General features: G+C 53.4%; 1 protein-coding gene across 3 annotated transcripts; it reads right to left on the reverse strand.

The window, feature by feature from the left end:
• Positions 1-217: 217 nt before the first annotated feature.
• Positions 218-13,890, reverse strand: Ldb1 (LIM domain binding 1). Of its 3 annotated transcripts, none has more exons than XM_075974241.1 (11): positions 7,929-8,515; positions 4,988-5,090; positions 4,830-4,874; positions 4,648-4,723; positions 4,445-4,547; positions 4,150-4,322; positions 3,537-3,659; positions 3,270-3,353; positions 3,050-3,173; positions 2,703-2,851; positions 218-1,994 (listed from the first exon to the last, which is right to left on the reverse strand). In XM_075974241.1, the coding sequence occupies exons 2-11, from the start codon at positions 5,005-5,007 to the stop codon at positions 1,764-1,766; spliced, it is 1,128 nt and encodes a 375-aa protein (XP_075830356.1). In that variant the 5' UTR covers positions 5,008-5,090; positions 7,929-8,515; the 3' UTR covers positions 218-1,763. The 3 variants fall into 3 exon arrangements, with proteins under 3 accessions (XP_075830356.1, XP_075830358.1, XP_075830357.1); XM_075974243.1 differs by lacking the exon at positions 7,929-8,515 and adding an exon at positions 13,469-13,890 and having other exon boundaries at positions 1,682-1,994; positions 2,709-2,851; XM_075974242.1 differs by lacking the exon at positions 7,929-8,515 and adding an exon at positions 13,469-13,889 and having other exon boundaries at positions 1,682-1,994.
• Between the last annotated feature and the right edge of the window lie 5,535 nt (positions 13,891-19,425).

Raw genomic sequence — 19,425 nt, forward strand, 5'->3', positions numbered from 1 at the left:
AAAAACGTGGGAAGGAAATTCCTGAGAAAACCTGGCTTCAACGGAGAGATTTTGTTTTTGAGACAAGGTCTCAATGTATAGCCCTGGCTAGCCTGGAACTCACTACTATATAGACCAGGCTGATTTTGAACTCACAGAGATCCTCTTGTCTCTGTTAGGACTAAAGCCATACGCCACCTTGCCTGACAAACTTTGCACCAATGACTAACCAGGACACTCTCAAACCAAAAAGTCTCTTTATTGATTGGTACCATACATGACTCAAATGGCCAAAAATAGAAAGAAAAAAAAAGGTAAAGAAAAAATAGAAGAAAAAATCATTTTAGTAGGGATGGGACATCCACCTTCCTCACCCTTTCCTTTGGCTCCTGACAGCATCCTCCCAAAAGTGGCTGGAATGGAGGAAGCAGGGCACAAGGGACCCCATAATCCAAAAGGGAGAATGGGGAGAGGAGGCACCCATACACACTGGCCACGGGAAAAGGCAGCAGAGCCATGAGCCACGGACCCCTGCGTCTGGCCTCTCCTCACCCTGAACCACATGCTCAACTATGAAAGGGAGCTGAGGATACTGGCTGCCCCTCCTCTCTTCTATGAGGGAGGGGACACGGGGACAGGAATGTTTACCTCAGCTTGGGGGAGGACAGAGGCCTTCTCCCTGGTGGGCTTACGCAGGACAGTCTCGGGGCTCCTTTTTCCTCTGTGAGAGAGAGGTTAGGACTAAATACACGGTTTGAGGGGCCAGGAGAGGTGTAAAGTGGGCAAGGTCCTCTCATCCTATTCCTGACACACTGAGACAAAAAGACAGTGACAAGCAAAGCAGCTCCCTTCCCTCCCCGCTCCCTGAGGAGCGAGCCTCCCCACCCATCCAGGACAGCTGCTCTAGTGGAGGACTGTAAAAATACACACCACGGAGGGGGAGGCTGGAGGGCCTCACGCACGAGGAGGCCAGGCTAGAGCCCTGGAGGCTGGGGAGACAGACAACATGGGGGTTGCCAGAAGATGTGGTCATCAATGATGCCATTCCCAAGCGATGGCATGCGGCCCCCAACTCCAGTCACCCCAGAAGGAAAGAAGAGAGATGGATGGCAAAGAGTCTCCTTGGTCTGAAGCTTCTCCAACTGTATAAAATGGCACGCACACTTCCCCTGCCCCAACTCTCACCCCACCTGGGCCCTAGGCCCTCCATCTGCCGGACGGAGGGAGGTAGCTGGATTTTCAACAGGGGAATAGGGGAACAGGAGTGACTTTTTTTTTAATTTACATTTTTAATAATATTATTTTTTTTAAAAACTTGGAGCTGGGTAAGTGGCAAAAGGGAGGAGCCCAGAATTTTACCCCGTTAACAGCCGCCTAGGGAAAAGGCATTCAACCAAGCCCCTTAAGTTTAAGCCCCTAAGGGCTGTGGGTATAAACCCCAGGCTCAGAGGGATAAATCAGGAAGCTGGGACACCCAGAACCTGGGGTGAGAATGGGGGCAAATGCCCTGGGGAGAGGTGGGTCAGGACATTTCTCAGAGGCCCAGGGTCCACATAGGCATCCACATGAGTACCCCCTTCCCCCAAAAGGCTCTGCAGGGGCCAGGCCCAGCCCAGGGCAACTGGGGGACAAATCTTGGCACCTGCCCCCAGTGAGTCCAGTTCCTCCCTGAAGTGGGTGGATGGAGGTTGCCCATTTCAGATGCTCAGTCTCTTATTGTCTTCTGCTCCCCGGGGCTTTGAGGGGTGGGGCAGGCAGAGCACTGGGTGGCCATGGCAGGGCCTTTACTGGGAGGCCTGTGATGTGGGATTCTCCGATTTGCTTTCTTGGCTGGATGGAGGCTTGCTGTTCCAGGGGCTGTTGGCGCCCAGTGCAGGGGAGTTGTTAAAGCTGTCCTCGTCGTCAATGCCGTTGGCCGCGTCAAACTGGGTGTTCTCCAGCCGAGTGATGAGCCTCTCGTCCTCGTCCCCGAACTCCCCGCCCATCAGGGTGGGCTCCCCCACCACCATCACATCCTGAGAGTGGCGGAGGTCCCCAAACATAATCGGGGCAGGGGCTCGCCCGACCCAGGGCAGTAGATATCCCCAAAGCCCCCATACCCTCCCTAGCGCGATACCCCGCCCCCTCTTCATACCCAAGTTTAAAACCCCAACTCTAGATACCCTCCGTTCCTGGAATCCTTTTTAGTAAAGGATGCCAAAGCATCACAGCTTTTAGCCCCTACCCACTGGATTCTGGAAATACCATTTTACTCCCTAGCTCCCTCATCCATCTCCCTCTGGTTTTAGGGGCTCCCTAAACTTCTATCCATATTTTAAGAGAGCTTACAGATCAAAAATACGAGGGAGGGAAATGTGTATGTGTAGAAATGTGCATGTATTCTACATATGCAACATTCGAGCCTGCCATCCCTTCCATCAGCAAGTGTATTCTGATGGTGTGTGCCTCACGCTGTCTGCTCTGAACGCCTGTATATTCTCACAGCTGATCCTGTCCCATGCTCTATGTACCTATGGCTGAGTTTGTGTGATCACAACCATGCATGGATGTGCCTGACAAGGGTTCTCCCATCAGTACAAGGAGTCAGGTCATGCTGGCTCTAGAGTGAGTGAGTACATGGGGAAACTGTCTTTGCTTCTACACCTGCTAGTCAGCTCAGGTCAGACAGGGGTCAGGGATGAGCAGTGGGGCAGCCCAGAAGAGAAGAAAGCCGAGATGCTTACAGGTACCTGGCTGGAGAGAGCGAAGGTGCTGGCTGGGCTCTTCTTCTTGCTGTTGCTGTTGTTGGTGTTGCCACCCCCCGAGCTCATGGTGCTACCCCCTGACATCTTCCGTTTCCTCCGTTTGCTGGGCTGCTGCCGTGCAGGCTCCGCTGTGCCAGGGAAAAGACCCAGGTGGAAAAGGGCCCTGGACAACTTTCTCCATTCCCATTCCTCAGGAGCGTCTACCCTGCCCTCAGTCTTGTAGTCCCAGGAGTAAGAAACAGAGCAGAGGGAACTTCATGGAGATAAAAGATACAGTCTCAGGGTATGCTGTCAGAGCCTGGAGAGGGCAGGGACAAGGCACTCACCAGGAGGTGCTACCATGCGCTGCCACTTCTGGAAAAGGCAGGTCTTGAGGCAGTCTCGGGGGCTGAGGCTGTAGGTCTTGTGGCGGGACATGAGTTCCTGCATGGGCTCGAGTATCACACAGAGCTGGGGTAGACCAGAAGGTGAGTTAGATTGTTAGGGGAGAGACATACAGCTCAAACAAGAGAGGCTGGGGCAAAACTGGGGTGATCAGAGACTCACTCGGAGGTAGTTGAGAGTGGAATTGGATAGCCCACACCGGGTAATGTTTTTGGAGAGTTGATCCAGCATCTGGGGGTCCTGGGCCTGGAGACAGAGAAAGAATACTGACATCTGGTTTCATCTTCTCACCTGAGCACGTGACACATTGAGAGAAAGGGGCTAGTATTAAACCCATCTCCCCTCTCTACGTTCAGGCAGGGGATGGCAGTCTGCTTAGCCCCACCACTGCTAGCCTTCCCCGCATCTCAGGTCCTGCTCACAACTCACGTGCATGGCCAGAATGCTCCTGGGGATGAGTTCTCGGTGCTGCCGGATACTGAAGTGCCATGTCTTTATCCGCATCATGTCGTCAAACATGAACTCCAGGTACAACCGGCCCTCCACACACACCTGGGGATAGGCTCGTCAAAACCCTGCGCCTTCCCCACATACAGAAAAATGTGCCTACTACAGTTCTCCCCTCGACTCACGACTCCCCCTGCATATGCCTCGGCTACCTGTGCAAATATCTGGGTGCATAACTGTTGTAGCATGCCCCCTCCCCATATACCTGTCATACCTGGCCTTTACACACTCACATATACTTACACACACATAGTAGGAAAGCTTAACAGATCCTCGTCCTTTTCCCAAGTAGCCAGAGAAAAACCCATCAGCTACAAGCTCTATGAGGGCAGGCTCTCGTTCACCGTATACCTCGGGGCCCAGAAAACTGACATGAATAAACCAAATAAATATCTGCTGAGTGCTACGTCTGCCCTCCCTTCTCATTTGGCCACTTCCCATTATGCCTCCTCGGGGAACAGCTGTAGTACATGTTGGGAAAGAGGAAATCAAAGCCAGGTGCCCTTGGTGTTCCATATCCTGTTGGTCTGCTGACCTGGGTGAACATGGGTTTGCCGTGCTGGGTCACCATGCTGCCCTGGTCACAGTCGAGGGACACAAAGTTGCTGTGGAATGCCTCCTTGGGGTGCTTAAGTACATAATACAGCTCTGTAGCACCCCCCTCAAAAATGCTGCGGAAGTAGCGTGGGATCAGGGTCCGGCCGATGGCTGCAAAACAGGACAAGTTGTTCAGGACAAAGGTACTTCAAAAAGGACCAAGGCAGACCTCTTAAGACTTCTAGACTCACAAAGTACAGAGAGAGTGTAATATTCTCACAGAAGCCACTCACTGTATCTCTTTGGTCCGTCCTCCAAGCAGAAAGTGATGGTCAACATGGCATCATCCTCAAAGAACTCAGTCGTGAAAGCGTCCCACCAGAGATTGTCACACTCCTGCAGAACACAGAAATGAGTGCCAGTGTGCAATAAAACATTCCACAGGGGTGCTCACTTGGACCGCCCCGTCGTCCTGATCTCTTTTTCTCGGCCATACCTCTGTCCAGTTCTGTAGCCGTTTGTTAAGCTCAAATATTCTATAGTCGGTTTGGTTACCATATGGTGTATGCCTCCTGGGGAAGTAAAGAAGTGAGGTCAGGAGCAGAACCGTCCTATCTACCCCACTTCTGCTTAGATCCATGCAAAGAAAAGCTTCCCTACTGGCTGGAATCCACTTACCCTATCCCAGGCTCCAGGTATGTAGGCGGGTACATGGGAGTTGGGCTGTGTAAGGGGAGAGACGGAGAATCAGGGTGGAAGACAGAAATTACTGGAGGAGGGGACCTTTCCAGGCAGGTTACCATCTAATGAGGGTTAGAAGTAGGACTGCAACTCACCCCACATCCCGATCCAGCATGGTGCCGGGATGAAAGGGAGGGAAGGCGTTGCCGTTCGGGGGCTCCTTCGGCGAGTACAGCTTGAATGACTTTGAGGAACAACCTAACAGAGAGAATGGCACGGCTCCCTTAAACTTCTTGGGAATTTCCCTGGTAGCCTGCTAGACCATGTAGATTAAGGTTAGTCCTCTGGAGTCTGGTGACTTAGAGGGGACTTTCTAAGGCCCATCGATCACCTCTTCAAAATCTAGCTCCCATCTTATTTAATTAAGAAACTGGGAGTGGGGCTGGAGAGCTGGCTCAGGCTCTTCCAGAGGACCCGAGTTCAGTTCCCAGCACATAGGGCTACTCACAACTTCCTGTAACCCTAGCTCCCAGGGACATAGCATCCTCCTCTGGCTTCTGTGGGTACCTGGAATTGTGTGCCCCTTCCTATGTCCCCTCCCCCATAATTAAAAATACAATAAACAAGGAAAGGAGGGAGGGAGAAAGAGAGCAAGCAGGCAGGGCATAGTATTGAGCACTAATCTCAGCTCATGCTCAAGACCCTGTCTTTTTTGACTGAGACTGAATGATGAAGGATGAACTAAAGCAAGGAAAAATGCCAGGACACAGAAAAAAAGGCCAAACATTACAATTTTGCAAACCTTTTTTTGTTTTTTGGGGGGGTTTTTTCTTGGTGTTTTTTTTTTTTTTTTGAGACAGGGTTTCCCAGTAGCTGTGGAGCCTGTCCTGGAACTCGCTCTGTAGACCAGGCTGGTCTTGAACTCAGAGATCCGCCTGCCTCTGCCTCCTGAGTGCTGGGATTAAAGCATGCATTACCACTGCCTGGTGCTAACCTCCTTTTTATCTGCATTGTTTTGTTCAACTTTGTGAGGCAGCAGGATTGACAATAACATTCCCATTTTTAAGATGTGGCAACTGAGGAAGGGACTTGCCAAGAACATACCATTAGCGACCAGCAAAGCCAGGATCTGAACCTAGATACCCTAATCCCCACATCCTACTCTCTTTCTACCCTGTGACCCCTTTAATATGTGCTCCGGTGACCAAGGTGGGGAAAGATAGAGGGACTTAGAGATTTCTCAGCTCTTCCTGGACCCTGCAGGGTCTTAGGAGGGCAAGGGATAGAAAGATAAGGGTGGCTGGTGTGCCTGTTGGGTGCGGCCCACCAGATAAACAGTTGAGCTTTTAGCCTCCCCCACCAACAGCCACCCCCTTATCAGCCCATCCCCTAGACCCACACCTACAATGGGTAGAGCATTGTTTCCAGACCAGAAGCTCCGAGTCTAGCCCTTTCTGAGCCTTGAGGTGGGAGGGAAACAGATGGACCTCTCTACTACAGTCTACTTACAAACGAACACAGGAGCCTGGTAAAGCCCCTCCATCCCAGGGGCTCTCAGTCTAGGGGGCAACACTACTAGAAAGGGGTCTCTGCTGTACACTGCAGGGATGCCCTCTCCTCCACTACTTTGAAGCAGCATGTGTACTTTCTTGAGTCCTAGTTTATAACTACCACAGTTAAATTCATGCTTGGATAGGAGCCAGTTACCCAGGCAACTCCATTCTTTCCCTCCCCACCAGAAAAGAGGGGAAACTGAGGCATGGTCTCAAAGATTCTGGCCCTGTTTTCACTTTCTTGGCCCCTAAAACTTGATTGCATTTGGAAGACTACCTGTATTGGCTATGTCTGAGCCTTGTCCCCTAATTTAAACATAAAATTTATTTTGCTCCTGGGGGGAAGAGACAAAAGAAGACCCTGTGCCAACTTGTGTCATTTAATTTTCTCCCCAGGGGTTCCATATTACAATGGGCAAGGGGGGGTCCCCAGAGGGACCCAGACTACAGTCTCTAAAGGTGCCAAGAGTCAGAGCCTGTGTGTGCCAGCAATCGGGTGCCTCATCCTGCCTAGCAGGCTTCCACCTTTAGCTCGCCTCAACACGCCTACCGCCGGCTGGAACCCAGCAGCCCCAGGCAGTGTCAGGGTGTCCACAAAAGGCCCTCATCTTCCGCAGGAGCTCACAGGGCCCAGAACACACTCTCAGCACTGCACACACTGCTTTCGCACACAATCCTGGACTGAACCCTTGCTTCAGGAAATGACAGCCTTTATCCAGCAGGACTCTCCACTCCACAGACATGCACACTGAAGCCATACAGAAAGTTGGAACTAATGTAGCCCACCAAAGGTCAGCCCTAGGCAATGAATCCAAGAGTCTGCTTCTCAGAATTGGCCCTCATCCCCTCTTTGCCTAAAAAGCCGAGCTACCTCTGCCCCACAGAATTTCTGGGCCCCCTGTAGAAATTTATCAGCTCAAGAACTTGAAGAGAAGAAAAGCAAGACAGTTGAGTTCCTCAGGGGTATTGTTTGGGCTAGTCTTAAAAGTTGTGGGGGACTAACGCCCAAACTCTGGGGCCTCTCCACCTCAAGTGAACGGACGCAACCAAATTCAGCATCTCTCAGAGAGCCATAGCAACTCCCAGTAGCACCAGCACAAGGGGCTGGGAGTGCGAAGGGGAGGGACCTCACCCTGGCCATCTGTCCCTGTTGCTGCCTGTCCACCGTAGGAGGAATACAGGGACCAAGGTGGGGGTGGGAGTAAAGGAAACGTGTCACCCAGCCCCAGAGTCAACACCTGCCCCTCAGCACTCTGAGAGCTCTAAGGAAGCGGGTTGAAAGGAAGAGCTCAGAACTAGCAAAGTTTGCTCAGGTTGGAAGCACCGTCCCGAGGCTGAGAAGGTACCTCCAGCTGGGCATTTCCATGGTAACCAGACTGACCTGAGGGCAGGCCTCCTCCCTTCGGGACTGACCATAGGTCAGCACGCTTGCAGCCCACATGCTGGGAGTCGGGGTACTTCTCCCCCAGCCAGCATACCAGGCCTGGGCTAGACAGAGGGCCTTTTGCCCACCCCAACAAGCTTTCAAGGCGCCCAGACTTACCTGGGAGAACTGAGGGGGTCGGGGAAGGTGCGGGGAGCGCCTGGAAGCCCTCGGGGACCCTGGCAAGGGTGAGGACTTAGGTGGAGCCAACTTCAGCAGCTCATGTCCCGAGTGGGACAGGCCGGTCTGGCTGGGAGCTCCACTCCGCAGGCCGCACAAAGACTCGCATGCACAGCCTCTGCCCGCCCCGCGGCGTCCACAGCCAGGGGGGAAAGTTACAATGGCCACTGGGCCGGGGGTTGGGGGCCAGGGGGCCGGCCTGGGGGGCGGGGGGCCGCGGGGAGTCCGGAGCCTTCTTTGTTTGCAAGGTTTCCCTCAACAATGGCTGCTCGGCTCTTTCCTCTCTCCTCCTCCTCCTCGGCTCTGCCCGCCGCCGCCTCTCGCTGCCTCTGCCTCCAAGCAGCCCGCCCGCCCTCCCTAGGCCACCGGGCCCCTCTACTGGGGAGGCGGGAGAGGCAGGGCCCGGCACTCACACTCACTCACACTGGCACACTCAGACACACGCAGCGCCCGCCTGCTCCTTCCTTTCTCCCTTTCTCTCCCTCCTCCCTCCCTCTCCTCCCCGCTCGCTCTCCGAGCCTCTCGCCGAAGGAGGCCCCAGGGCGGGCGGAGGGTGGAGCTGCCCCGCCGGCCCCGCCCCCTCCCCGCCAGCGAGGAGGAAGAGCGGAGGGAGGGAGCGAGGAGGGACTGCTGAGAAAAACAAAAGAGATTGAGACCTGGAGACTGGGGACTGAACGGATTGGGCCAGGGGAGACCTGGACCGAGAGGAGGCCTAGGGAGGGCCAGCAACGAAACGCACCCTTCAGAGCCACATGCTGGGGTGAAGGGCGGTGCTGGCCTTTGCAGACTCCCAATATCTTCACCCAGCCAAACCTCCCACAGACCTCTCAGGTTAAAGGCCGGCCTGAGCTGCCACTCCGGGCTCTCCGGAGAAATCCCTAAGCAGCTAGGGGGGAGGAAGCTGGGGAGGGACGGGACTTTTGAAGGACCCACATTCTGAGTTCAGCTTGTAAACACTAGAGAGAAACGGATAGTCCAGGCTTCCCTGCCCCAAACCCAGCCAAGTTCCAAGCCCTGGATTAGATCCCCCTTTAGAGAACACCCTTCCGGGACACCACCCCTGAAGCCACGTGGATGCTAGGGAAAGCGGCGTTGGGGCGTTGTCAGGATAAGGATGGCCAATTTGCCTATCCAAGGGTTCTTGAAAGGGGCGATGAATCCAGCCCACTACCCCCAGGTCTTAATAAAGGTATTCGGTTAGTGGGGTAGGGCTTGGGTTATCTGAAAAGGGCTTTCCTAGGGGAAGGGATACTTGTGAAACTTCGGTGCTAACAGGAAAAGGAAACACGCGCAGGCACACACTTGAGGAAGGAGCAGCTGGACTCCTTCCCCAACTACATTCACAACAATCCAAGGCCAGGGTTTTCATGATGGACACAGAAGCAAGAAAATGATAAGACTGCACCCGGCTCTGTAAACATGCTCCACATGTAAATTACACCCCTGACTTTCACATAAATCAGCATCTGGTACACACTCCTTAAACCCTAAATACACTCATAGCCTGGACAAATACAAATTCTGAGTTAGACCCTGACGTCCATGGATGGGGGGCCAGGACCAGGCATGGACCCTGACCCCAACATACACACCAAAACTGCTGAATGGGAACACACTGTAACATGGATGTCCTGGTCACAGCCCACCTTCCCTGCACCGTACCCCTTTCTCTATCACACCACACTCACCTGCAACACCCCAGCTCTCAAACACTGAAATCCTGGTCATTTATCCAGAACCTGCAGTACGCAGCCTACCGCGAGGATAGGAGACATTTTTTTTAGCTTCGAAATTTAGATACCAATTCTGAAAAAAACACTTTCCCTCACCAACAGAACAACAATGCCTGTCATTAGTGCCTTTAAACTCTCCAAAGTGATCCTGACAGAGCGGAACACAACTGTAATCCCAGAACTTGGGAAGCTGAAGAAGGATTTCAATGAGTTTGAGGACAGTCTGGAACATATACAAGCTCCATGGCCAGTCTCAGCCACAGGGAGACTACTTCAAAAATTAATACATGTTATGGATGTGGTGGCATAAACCTTTAATCCCAGCTCTTGGAGGTAAAGGTAGGCAGATGTCTGTGTTAGCCTAGTCTAAATAACAAGTTCCAGGTCACACATGACTACATACATATATACATGGGGCATGTTGGCCTAGTGGAACAAGCACACCCACAATCCCAACACTCAGAGGTAGAGGCAGGAAGAAGGGTCAAGGAATTCAAAAACAGCCTCAGCGAAAAGCCAAAACTCTTCAAAGCGTGTTGATGGGCATCACCTGAAGTGTGCACAGACACACAGACAGACACACACGGATGTCCTTATAGGGGGTCAAACACACACATTTCACCAGAACCAGAGCCAGGAGGCCTTGAGGCTAGGAACCTGGACATTAAACTCCACCTGATAGAAACCCAGTCCTGGAGAGAGGCAGCCATTCCTAGTCTAGACCCTTCCTCCTCCAGGCTTCAAATGACTGTCCACATAGGGATGGGGGAGGAGTATGTGCTCTGGCTTTTGCCCCCAGCCCAGAGCTCAGAACTATCTAGTCGCACAGGAGCCACAAGGGGCCTCCGCTCTTTCTGTGAGGGGCCCTTGAGCACCAAGATGTACCAAGACTCTGACCTATCATTCAAAAGGCTCTTAGTTCCTTTTCTGTAGCAAGTCTACTCCTGCTCTGACCCAGTTCCCCAGTCACAGGGCAGAAAAGGTCCAGCCAAAGGCTGCAAGTCTATGTCAGAAGGTCCTAAAAATTGGTGCGTGGGGGGCAGCCAAGGATGACAAAGGTGATGAGGGAGAGAAGCCTATGAGTACTTCTGGAGGTGGGGGCTCAGAGAAAGGCAGCCCACAGTATGAGGTACCAGCACTGCCCCCTGCCCGGGCCCCTGACCCAGGCCTCCAGTGTGCCTGCCCCCATTCCTTTGTCTGTGCCCGGCCTCCCGTTGGCCTGGCGCTCTGCCATCCTCCTCTCCTGGCTCCCAGCCGCCACCACTGCTGCCTCCTCCCCTCCCCCTACTTCTCCCTGCCTTAACCCTTCTGAGCCACATGCTGCCCCAGACAGGCCTTAGCCCCTTAGCATCCTGCCCAGGGAGATGCTCCTCAGCAAGGCTTGTTCCTGCTCCTGGTCCTTTAGCCCCAAGATGTTCTCCACCCCAGGAGCACCAGGAGGGCTGGAGAGGCGTGTACATGTGTATCCTGTGGTGTTTCCGCATGTGCCTCTGTGTGGCTGTGTGTGCTCTGGCTCCCTCAGTCACATGTGTGGGGCATGTGCTGTCTCTGGCTGGCTGGGGGAGGAGGAGCCCAGAGACAGCAGAGCACAAAGGAGAGACTCAGGCAGGCAGGCAGCCTGCCAGGGCGCCTAGGCCCCAGGGCCGCTCAGGGTGATGGTGGTCCTCAGGCCTGAGCGGCTAGATGCAGTCAGAATGCCCTTGGTTGAATGATGTGTGTGCTCCCCTCCACATGCAAGCCTGGTCCTCTCTCTTAGCCCAACTCCTACCACTTTCCACCTCAAGGCCTCTCTCTAAGCCCCTCCCACAGGGTTCTCCTCTTTTAAAGTCTCACCACTCGCTGGGACATCAGTCCATCAGACTTCTTCACAATTAAGAAAAAGACTCTCTCCCCTTGGCCATCTTTTGCTCCTTCTCTCTCACCCAGCTCCCAGACATATCATGAGCTTTGGGGAACTGACTGAAAATGTACATAGGCATCCCTGGGCAAGGATCCTCTTCCTGTCTCCATGCTCGACACAGTGACTCTGAGGGGAACCCAATTCCAGAACCAATCTCCCATCCTCCCCCAGGCTGACAACCTCTCCATATACAACCCCTAGCTACTATCTGCGGGAACTAAGCCAGCAGGTGGTAGGAAACACCATAGTCCCAGCACTCAGGAGGCAGAGTCAGGCGGATCTCTGAGTTCGAGCTCTGTAGCCCCCAGTCTACAGAGCGAGTTCCAGGACAGCCAGGGCTGTTACACAGAGAAACCTTGTGTGTTGGGGGGGGAGGCGGATGGGGGATTACAGGTTTCAGCCGCTAGCTTGTTTTGAGCCTTACCTTACTTTGGGCTCTCAAGCATGATGCTGGAGGAAAAGGACCCAAGGGTGGGCTGAGAGCATGAACTACCTTCTCTAGCATTGGCCAATTGCAAAGGAGAAATACACACACAAACATACACCTCAAATTGGTGGGTCGAATATGAGGCTAGGCAGGATTCCAGCCTAGCAAGCTCTTCCCTCTCCTCTTCTCCACCCTCTGCAGCAGGAGCCAGGGGTCCTCACACCTAGGTACCCCAGGATCCTCAGGCTCTCCTAGCCCTCCTCCTGGGCACTATGCCTCTAAAATGTCAGCTTCAGCAGGCACCTGAAGTGTGTGCTCAACCCAGTCCAACTTGGCTAGGGTCACATGACTTCCAAGGAAGCTTCAGCACTGGCAGCTTCCCCTGAGGGAGCGTGTATTTGTGAGTGTTGGAGGGGGGGGTCCTGGTTATGAAGTATAGGCTTCTCAGAATACAAGACGTCTAGAGGGGCAAAGAATCCAGACCAGGCTAGACCCAGGACACTGAGCACCGACTTCCTAGAGAAAGCCGACTCCATCCTCGAAGGAAGGCCAATTGAGAACACAGAGTTATAAGGAAGGGGACAGACTATATTCTGGGACCCTCTTTAGCCTACCTCTCCTGTCGCATGGCTCTGTTTCCTCCTAGCACCTGTAGAGCCTACACCCCGACCCTATGAGAAGAAAAAACTCAAACACAGCTATCGCCTGGCAAGATCTGCTGTGCTTGGGGGAAGGTTGTGATTTGAAATTTGGTCCTCAAGTTTTTACTTCGGGGGTCAAGCCTTGCTCCCCCTAACACAACTCAGCAAACCACTCTTACTTCATAGCCAACTTGGAACTGATACATTTCCCCTCCCCCGAAGGGAGATAGCTGACCCAAGGGCCCAATTATCTGACACCCCCTAGGAGTGCTTTCTGTCCCTTAGGAGAGCCAACCTTCTTCCCTGGCAACCGACAGGAAAAGTTAGAGGGGGGCAAGATGGGTCCCGATCAACTCCTCCTCCAAACAGCATCCACAGAAACAGCCCGAGGGGGGTACTGTCACAAAATATGTAAGAGGCAATAAGAAGCAGGGAAGGGGGGGGGAACCCAAACCAGCCAATCACAACTCTACCATGACCTGAGGGGGGGTCAAAAGTCCAAAGTCACTTCTGATTGGCTAACACCCTGGAATTCTGGGAATTTTAGTCCCCCATCCCTCCCCAGTTAGCCTTCCCCCCCCCTCAAAAAAATACAAGCCATCCTCGGCACCCCTCCCCGTGCCTCTGGGCTGCTGCGCATTTATACTGAGACCCCGCTAACTCTAGACCCCACCATGCCTTCGACAACCCCCCCCCCACATACAAATTACAACCAAACCAGGGGTGAGGGAGCCTACAGGGAGGGAGGGAGGGGCCAGGCGGCCGCGAGACCCACTCACCAGGACAGGCACAGCCCACTGACATCTTCACATCGCCCGCCGCTGGGGGCCCAGCCGAGTCACGGTGCCCGCCCCTCGCAGGGACAGGCCGGGCATGAGCCGCTGCCGCCACCCGCGGCCCCCGATGCCCTCGCCGCCGGCCCGGCCCGGCCTCTGCCCGGTGCGGGCGGCCCCTGCCTGCAGCGAGGGGCCTGTCAGGCGCGGAGCAGACAGGAAGGAAGCCAGGCAGGAAGGCGAGCTGCCTCAGCGTGTGTACGCGCGGGTGTGCGTCCCCGGAGTGTGTGTCCGTGTGTGCGCGTGTGCGTGTGCGTGTCTGTGCGCTCCCGCCGCCCTCGCCGTCGCCGCCCTCGCGCTCGCTCCCGCTCGCGCGGCCTCTCCCTCTCGCCGGCGCCGGCTCCCCGGCCCTAGTCGGGCTGGGCCGGGCTTTATTAATATGCTAATTGTCCTGCTAGTGGGAGGGGAGAGCCGTGTCAAAGTGACCCGGGCGAGCGCGCCGCTAGCGACGGCGTGCGTGCGCCGCGCGGCGAGGGGCAGGGAGCGTTCCCGGGAACGGCATGCATGTGACGCAGCTCTTAAAAAACGAGACGGAGGCAGAGACCCCGGCGAGGGCGGGCGCTGGGGAGCGGGAGGAGACGAAGCCTCACGCTCGGCGTCCGTCCTCCGGGTGCGCGGGGTTGGGAGCGGGGCTGAGCGGGAGCGGGGCTTGGGGGAGGCGGAGCCTGGGTGGGCAGTGAGGTGTAGCCCTCTCTCCACCCCCTGGAAGGATGGGGCACTGACCCCTGCCTGTGCTCTCTGCAGAGACCCTAGCCTCAGTCTGCGGGCCCTGTGTTATGCGCTCCACCCGCAGCTGGGTGGGAAAAGGGGCTCTGTCCTAATTCTCAGAGCAACCCCTAGACTCATCTCCCCCCCCCCATTTAAATTAACCAGACCTTGCCTGCTGAACCAGTTAGGACTAGAGAACTAAAAGGGTTAATTAAGTAGGGTCCCCGCCCTCCCCCGCCTAAGGCCTGAGGTCTGCTTTTTGCAAGGGGACAGGGGCTGTGAATTGACCACTAGGTTTGAATGGGGGGGGCGACTACGAAGGCCATCCTTTCCTCTTGCAGGCTCTGACGCACCAGTTGAGACACTTCCCATCCCCCCACTTTCTCCTTCCAGCCCTGGAGCCTTCTACCCACCCACCCCCATCCTCCGCCCCCTGGAAACAGCTCTGGGTTGAGGGTTTTAGAGGTGGAGAACAGGAAGCCGACTCCTCCAGTGCCCCCTACCCGTAGGGGCAGAGGCCACGGCGCGGGTGGGGGTTGGGGCATCCTGGACAGTCTACGTAGGAAACACCCTTCCAGAGGGAGAAGCCGCCCAACCTTCAGGCAGTCCTCAAGGACTCCCCAACCCAGCCCTGAGAAGGGAAGAACTCCTCCATCCCTTCCCCAAAGCCCAGCCCTAGCTGCCTCATAAACAGGAAATACCTATTAGTGGGGAGGAGGGGACTGCCTGAAGGACAGAGTTCCAGGGGGTCCCCAAGCCCTAGCCTCCCTCTCTTAAGCTTCAGTGTGTGTTCCATGGGTAGATGCTGGGGACCTGGACTAGTGTCCCTACCCTAAGGTGTCTGGACTAGATTGGGTAGGGGGTGGCTTCCCTTTGTTGCTAAAAGGGGGATTGGTTGAGAAAGGTGTTTGATTTCCCTTCTCGGACCTAGAGTTTGCACAGCTGGCTTGACTAGCCAGGGGAAGGCTACAGATATGGAGGCTAAAGTACTATGGGACCCCCTTCTCCCAATCTTAGGGTTTTTTTTGTTTTTTTGTTTGTTTCTGCTAAGGAGTAAGAAACTAAGGACGGTCTGGGGATTGGAAGGAGGGCGTGCCTAGGAATGAGAACACCCCTCCCCCAGTGTTTAGAATAGGGGGAGCTTCTCACACTGGCTAACTCCGCTTGCAGTCTTCCCCGTCCCCACCCCCACCAAGGGCAGAGAGGGCCTTGACTGAAACCATCCACACACAACCATTTCCTTGGCAGCACCCTCTGCTAGAGGCCATCGCCTTCCCACTTTCTCTCAGAGGTCAGCGCTAGAGGGAGCAGAGAGAACCTAAGGCAACGGCAACAAATAGCCCAAGAGTTCTGGACGCGTGGACTTGAAACCCAGCCACAACCCCTCGCGAGCTGACTGACCAGGACAACCTGCAGCCCCACCCTGAGCTCCAGCTTTACCTCCTGTAATTGGCACCTGCAGCTTGCTGAGATGTAAACCAGACAATGTATACCCAGAGGCTGGAGAGCCCTCCTCCCCATGCCGCCCCTGCGCTCCCCAAGCGCCAGTGCGGGTTAGACACCAATACCGGCACTTTTTTTTTTTTGAGATTATTTCAAGGACAACGGTGCTGACTGTGCCGTGGCGCAGAGTAAGGAGAATATTTTTCAGCCTTAACTCTCTGTCTCCACTGTCCATGAGTGTGCCTTCCCCCAGTCCTGTGACCACTTCTCCCTAAGGCCACTCATTCCAGACAACTAGCTAGGCCAGATTCCATGGTGATCCTGATCATCTGGCGGACCCTGCAGAGGTCTCCCTGCCTTTTCAATCAATGGTTCTTTTGGAGATGTGGAAGGTGAAAGACAAGGAGGGAGAAAAAACCTGCAACAGTGGGCAAGTACCAGGCTCTGCGCTAGGAGGGTCATGCCTGTGGTCTCCTTTACAAGGACCTTTTTCATTTATTTATTTATTTTTTTGTCGAGACAAGGTTTCTCTGTAGCTTTGGAGCTTGTCCTGAAACTAGCTCTTATAGACCAGGCTGGCCTCCAACTCACAAAGATCCACCTGCCTCTGCCTCTAAATGCTGGGATTAAAAGTGTGTGCCACCACCGCCAGGCCTAGAAGGACATTTTATATTTGAGTGTGGGTGTGGATGTCTCGGTGTGTGCAGCTGCTTGTGCCTGTGCATCCGTGTGCACGTGGAGGCCAGAGGTTAACCTCTGGTGTAGTTCCTCAAGAGTCATCTTGGTTTTGAGGCAGGGTCTCTCCCTGAGCTCTGGGGCTCCCTGGCTTCTGTGTAGCCCTAGGAATGTGCTCATCTCCACCGCGATGCTGGGATTACAAGTGTTTACTACCATATCTGCATTTTGTAAAAAGTTTTTATTTTCTTTATTTTTTGAGACAGGGTTTCTCTGTGGCTTTGGAGCCTGTCCTGGAACTAGCTCTTATAGACCAGGCTGGCCTTGAAACTCACAGTGATCCACCTGCCTCTGCCTCCCGAGTGCTCGGATTAAAGGTGTGTGCCACCACTGCCCAGCCGGCCACATCTGCAGTTTTTATGTAGGTGCTGGGAATCAAACTCAAGTCATCACGCTTACACAGCAAACACTTTCCCAACTTAGCTTCTCCCTTGTCTGGAACTCCTGATCCTTCTGCTCCTGCCTCCCAAGTGATGGGGTACCATGCCTGGATTTCTCCCTTGTATGGAACTCTTGATTCTTCTGCTCCTGCCTCCCAAGTGATGGGGTACCATGGCTGGATTTCACGAGGACTTTTGGAAGGTGCTGGTTATGACTGCACTAAGCTAGCAAATTGAGGTCAGGGCTGGGCCACAGCTCAGTGATAGAGAACACATGCCAAAACATGTGTCTTGTGTCTTCAGCTCTGTGACACTGGGGTTCAAAGAGCTTAATACTTTTGGGGGGAGCACAGGGTTTCTCTATGTATTTTTGTAGCCTAGCAGGCTGGCCTCGAACTCACGGAGATCCTCCAGCCTCTGTTTCCTGAATGCTGGGGTTAAAGGTGTGTGCCACCATTGCCCAGTGCTTAATACTTTTATTTATATAGAGAGGAGGAAGAAATTTTAGGAGAGGGAAAGGGGCCAGGTGGTGGCGCGGTGGTTCACGCCTTTAGTTCCAGCACTTGGGAAGCAGAGACAAGTGGAGGTTCGAGGCTAGCCTGGTCTACAGAGTGCATTCCAGGACAGACAGGGCTACACAGAGAAAACTCCCATCTTGAAGAAAAAAAAAAGAGAGAGAGGTGGGAGTGGGTACCAACAAGAAGAGGTATGGGGGAGAAGAGGGGAAGGGTGGGTGAATAAAAAGTAAAGCATAAATTGGGCAGTGGTGGCGCATGCCTTTAATCGCAGAGGCAGGTGGATATCTGAGTTCGAGACGAGTCTGGTCTACAAGAGCTAGATCCAGGACAGGCTCGATAGCCACAGAGAAAGTCTGTCTCAGAAAAAAAAAAAAAGCATAAGGCTGGAGCTGGAGAGATGGCTCAGGGTTTAAAAGCACAGGCTGCTCTTTTGTTTGTTTGTTCTTGGAGACCAGAGTTTCTCTGAGTAGTTCTGTCTGAACTAGAACTTGCTCCATAGACCAGGCTGGCCTTGAACTCAGAAATCAGAAATCTGCCTGCCTCTGCCTCCTGGGATAAAGGCATGGGCAACTACCACCTAGCTCACACAGGCTGCTCTGGCAGAAGACCAGGATTCAATTTCCAGCATCAGCTCACCGCCACGTTAATCCAGTTCCCACAGTTCCCATAGATAGGGTGCTCTCCTCGTTTCCAAGGACACTGAAAGCGTGCTAGACGAGTTCTCTACCACTGAATATGTCACCAACTCTGAAAACCTCATAACGAAACCTATTTCTGCATATGTTTACTTAGAAATGATTTTGTGTGGCTGGTAAAATGGCTCAGCAGGTCAAAGTGCTTGCCACCCAGGCCTGAGTACTGGAGTTCTGAACCTGGGATCTACAGTGGAAGACGAGCTGCCTCCCAGTTCACTGACTGCCATACAGACAACACTTGCGCCGTCTGTCATACTCACACATAACACACATGGCAAAATGAATGTTCCACCACTGACCCCCAACCCTTAGTGCGGGAGGTTAATAGATCTGAATCTCTTTGAAAACACTTTTCCCTCTTTTCTGCCTATGAACTAGCGACTGCTTCCCGAGTACCTCCAGACTCCCGCACTCCCACCCGCCCAAGTAATGACTTCCTGACCTGGCTGTCTAGTGAGTGGTTAAAGTGAGATTTTGACTGTCCAAGGAACTGTGCCTCAGGCACTTAGGTAATTTTAATTTGCCCAAGGTCACACAGCTAACCTGCACTAGGCTTTCTCATTAGGGATCCGACATCTCTGGAACTGCTCTGAGTGGGAACTGTAGTGCATGCACAAAGAAAAGAGACTCTGTCTTGGTTGACACACTTCCTTCCCATTGAAAACTATGATGGAGGGGTCTGGAGAGATGGCTCAGAGGATAAGAGCACTGGCTGCTCTTCCAGAGGTCCTGAGTTCAATTCCCAGCAACCACATGGTGGCTCACAACCATCTGTACTGAGATCTGGCACCCTCCTCTGGCGTGCGGGCAGAATGTTGTATACATAATGAATAAATAAATCTTTAAAAAAGAAAAAGAAAACTATGATGGAGTCTATGGCTATACTAGCCTGAATATGCTTACTTTGTTTTTTAACATGCATTATGTATATGTGTACAGTATGTACCTCTGCATGCCAGAAGAGGGCACCAGGTCTCATTATAGATGAGTTGCGAGCCACCATGTGGTAGCTGGAAATTGAACTAGGACTTATGGAGGAGTGCTCTTAACCTGTGAGTCATCTCTCCAGCCCCAGATATGCTTACTCTTATTAACAAAGCTAAACAGGTTCAAGCCTGGCTGATAGGAAAATTACGGAGGCTGTGGATGTAGTTCAGTGATACGAGTGATAAGAGTACAGGCTTAGGGGGCTGGAGAGATGGCTCAGTGGTTAAGAGCATTGCCTGCTCCTCCAAAGGTCCTGAGTTCAATTCCCAGCAACCACATGGTGGCTCACAACCATCTATAAAGAGGTCTGGCGCCCTCTTCTGGCCTTCAGGCATACAGACAGAATATTGTATACATAATAAATAAATAAATAAATAAATAAATAAATAAAATGACTCTAAAAAAAAAGTACAGGCTTAGCATGCAGTACATCTCAC

This window comes from Microtus pennsylvanicus, chromosome 5 (genome assembly GCF_037038515.1).
Source record: "Microtus pennsylvanicus isolate mMicPen1 chromosome 5, mMicPen1.hap1, whole genome shotgun sequence".
In the NCBI taxonomy this organism is placed as follows: domain Eukaryota; kingdom Metazoa; phylum Chordata; class Mammalia; order Rodentia; family Cricetidae; genus Microtus; species Microtus pennsylvanicus.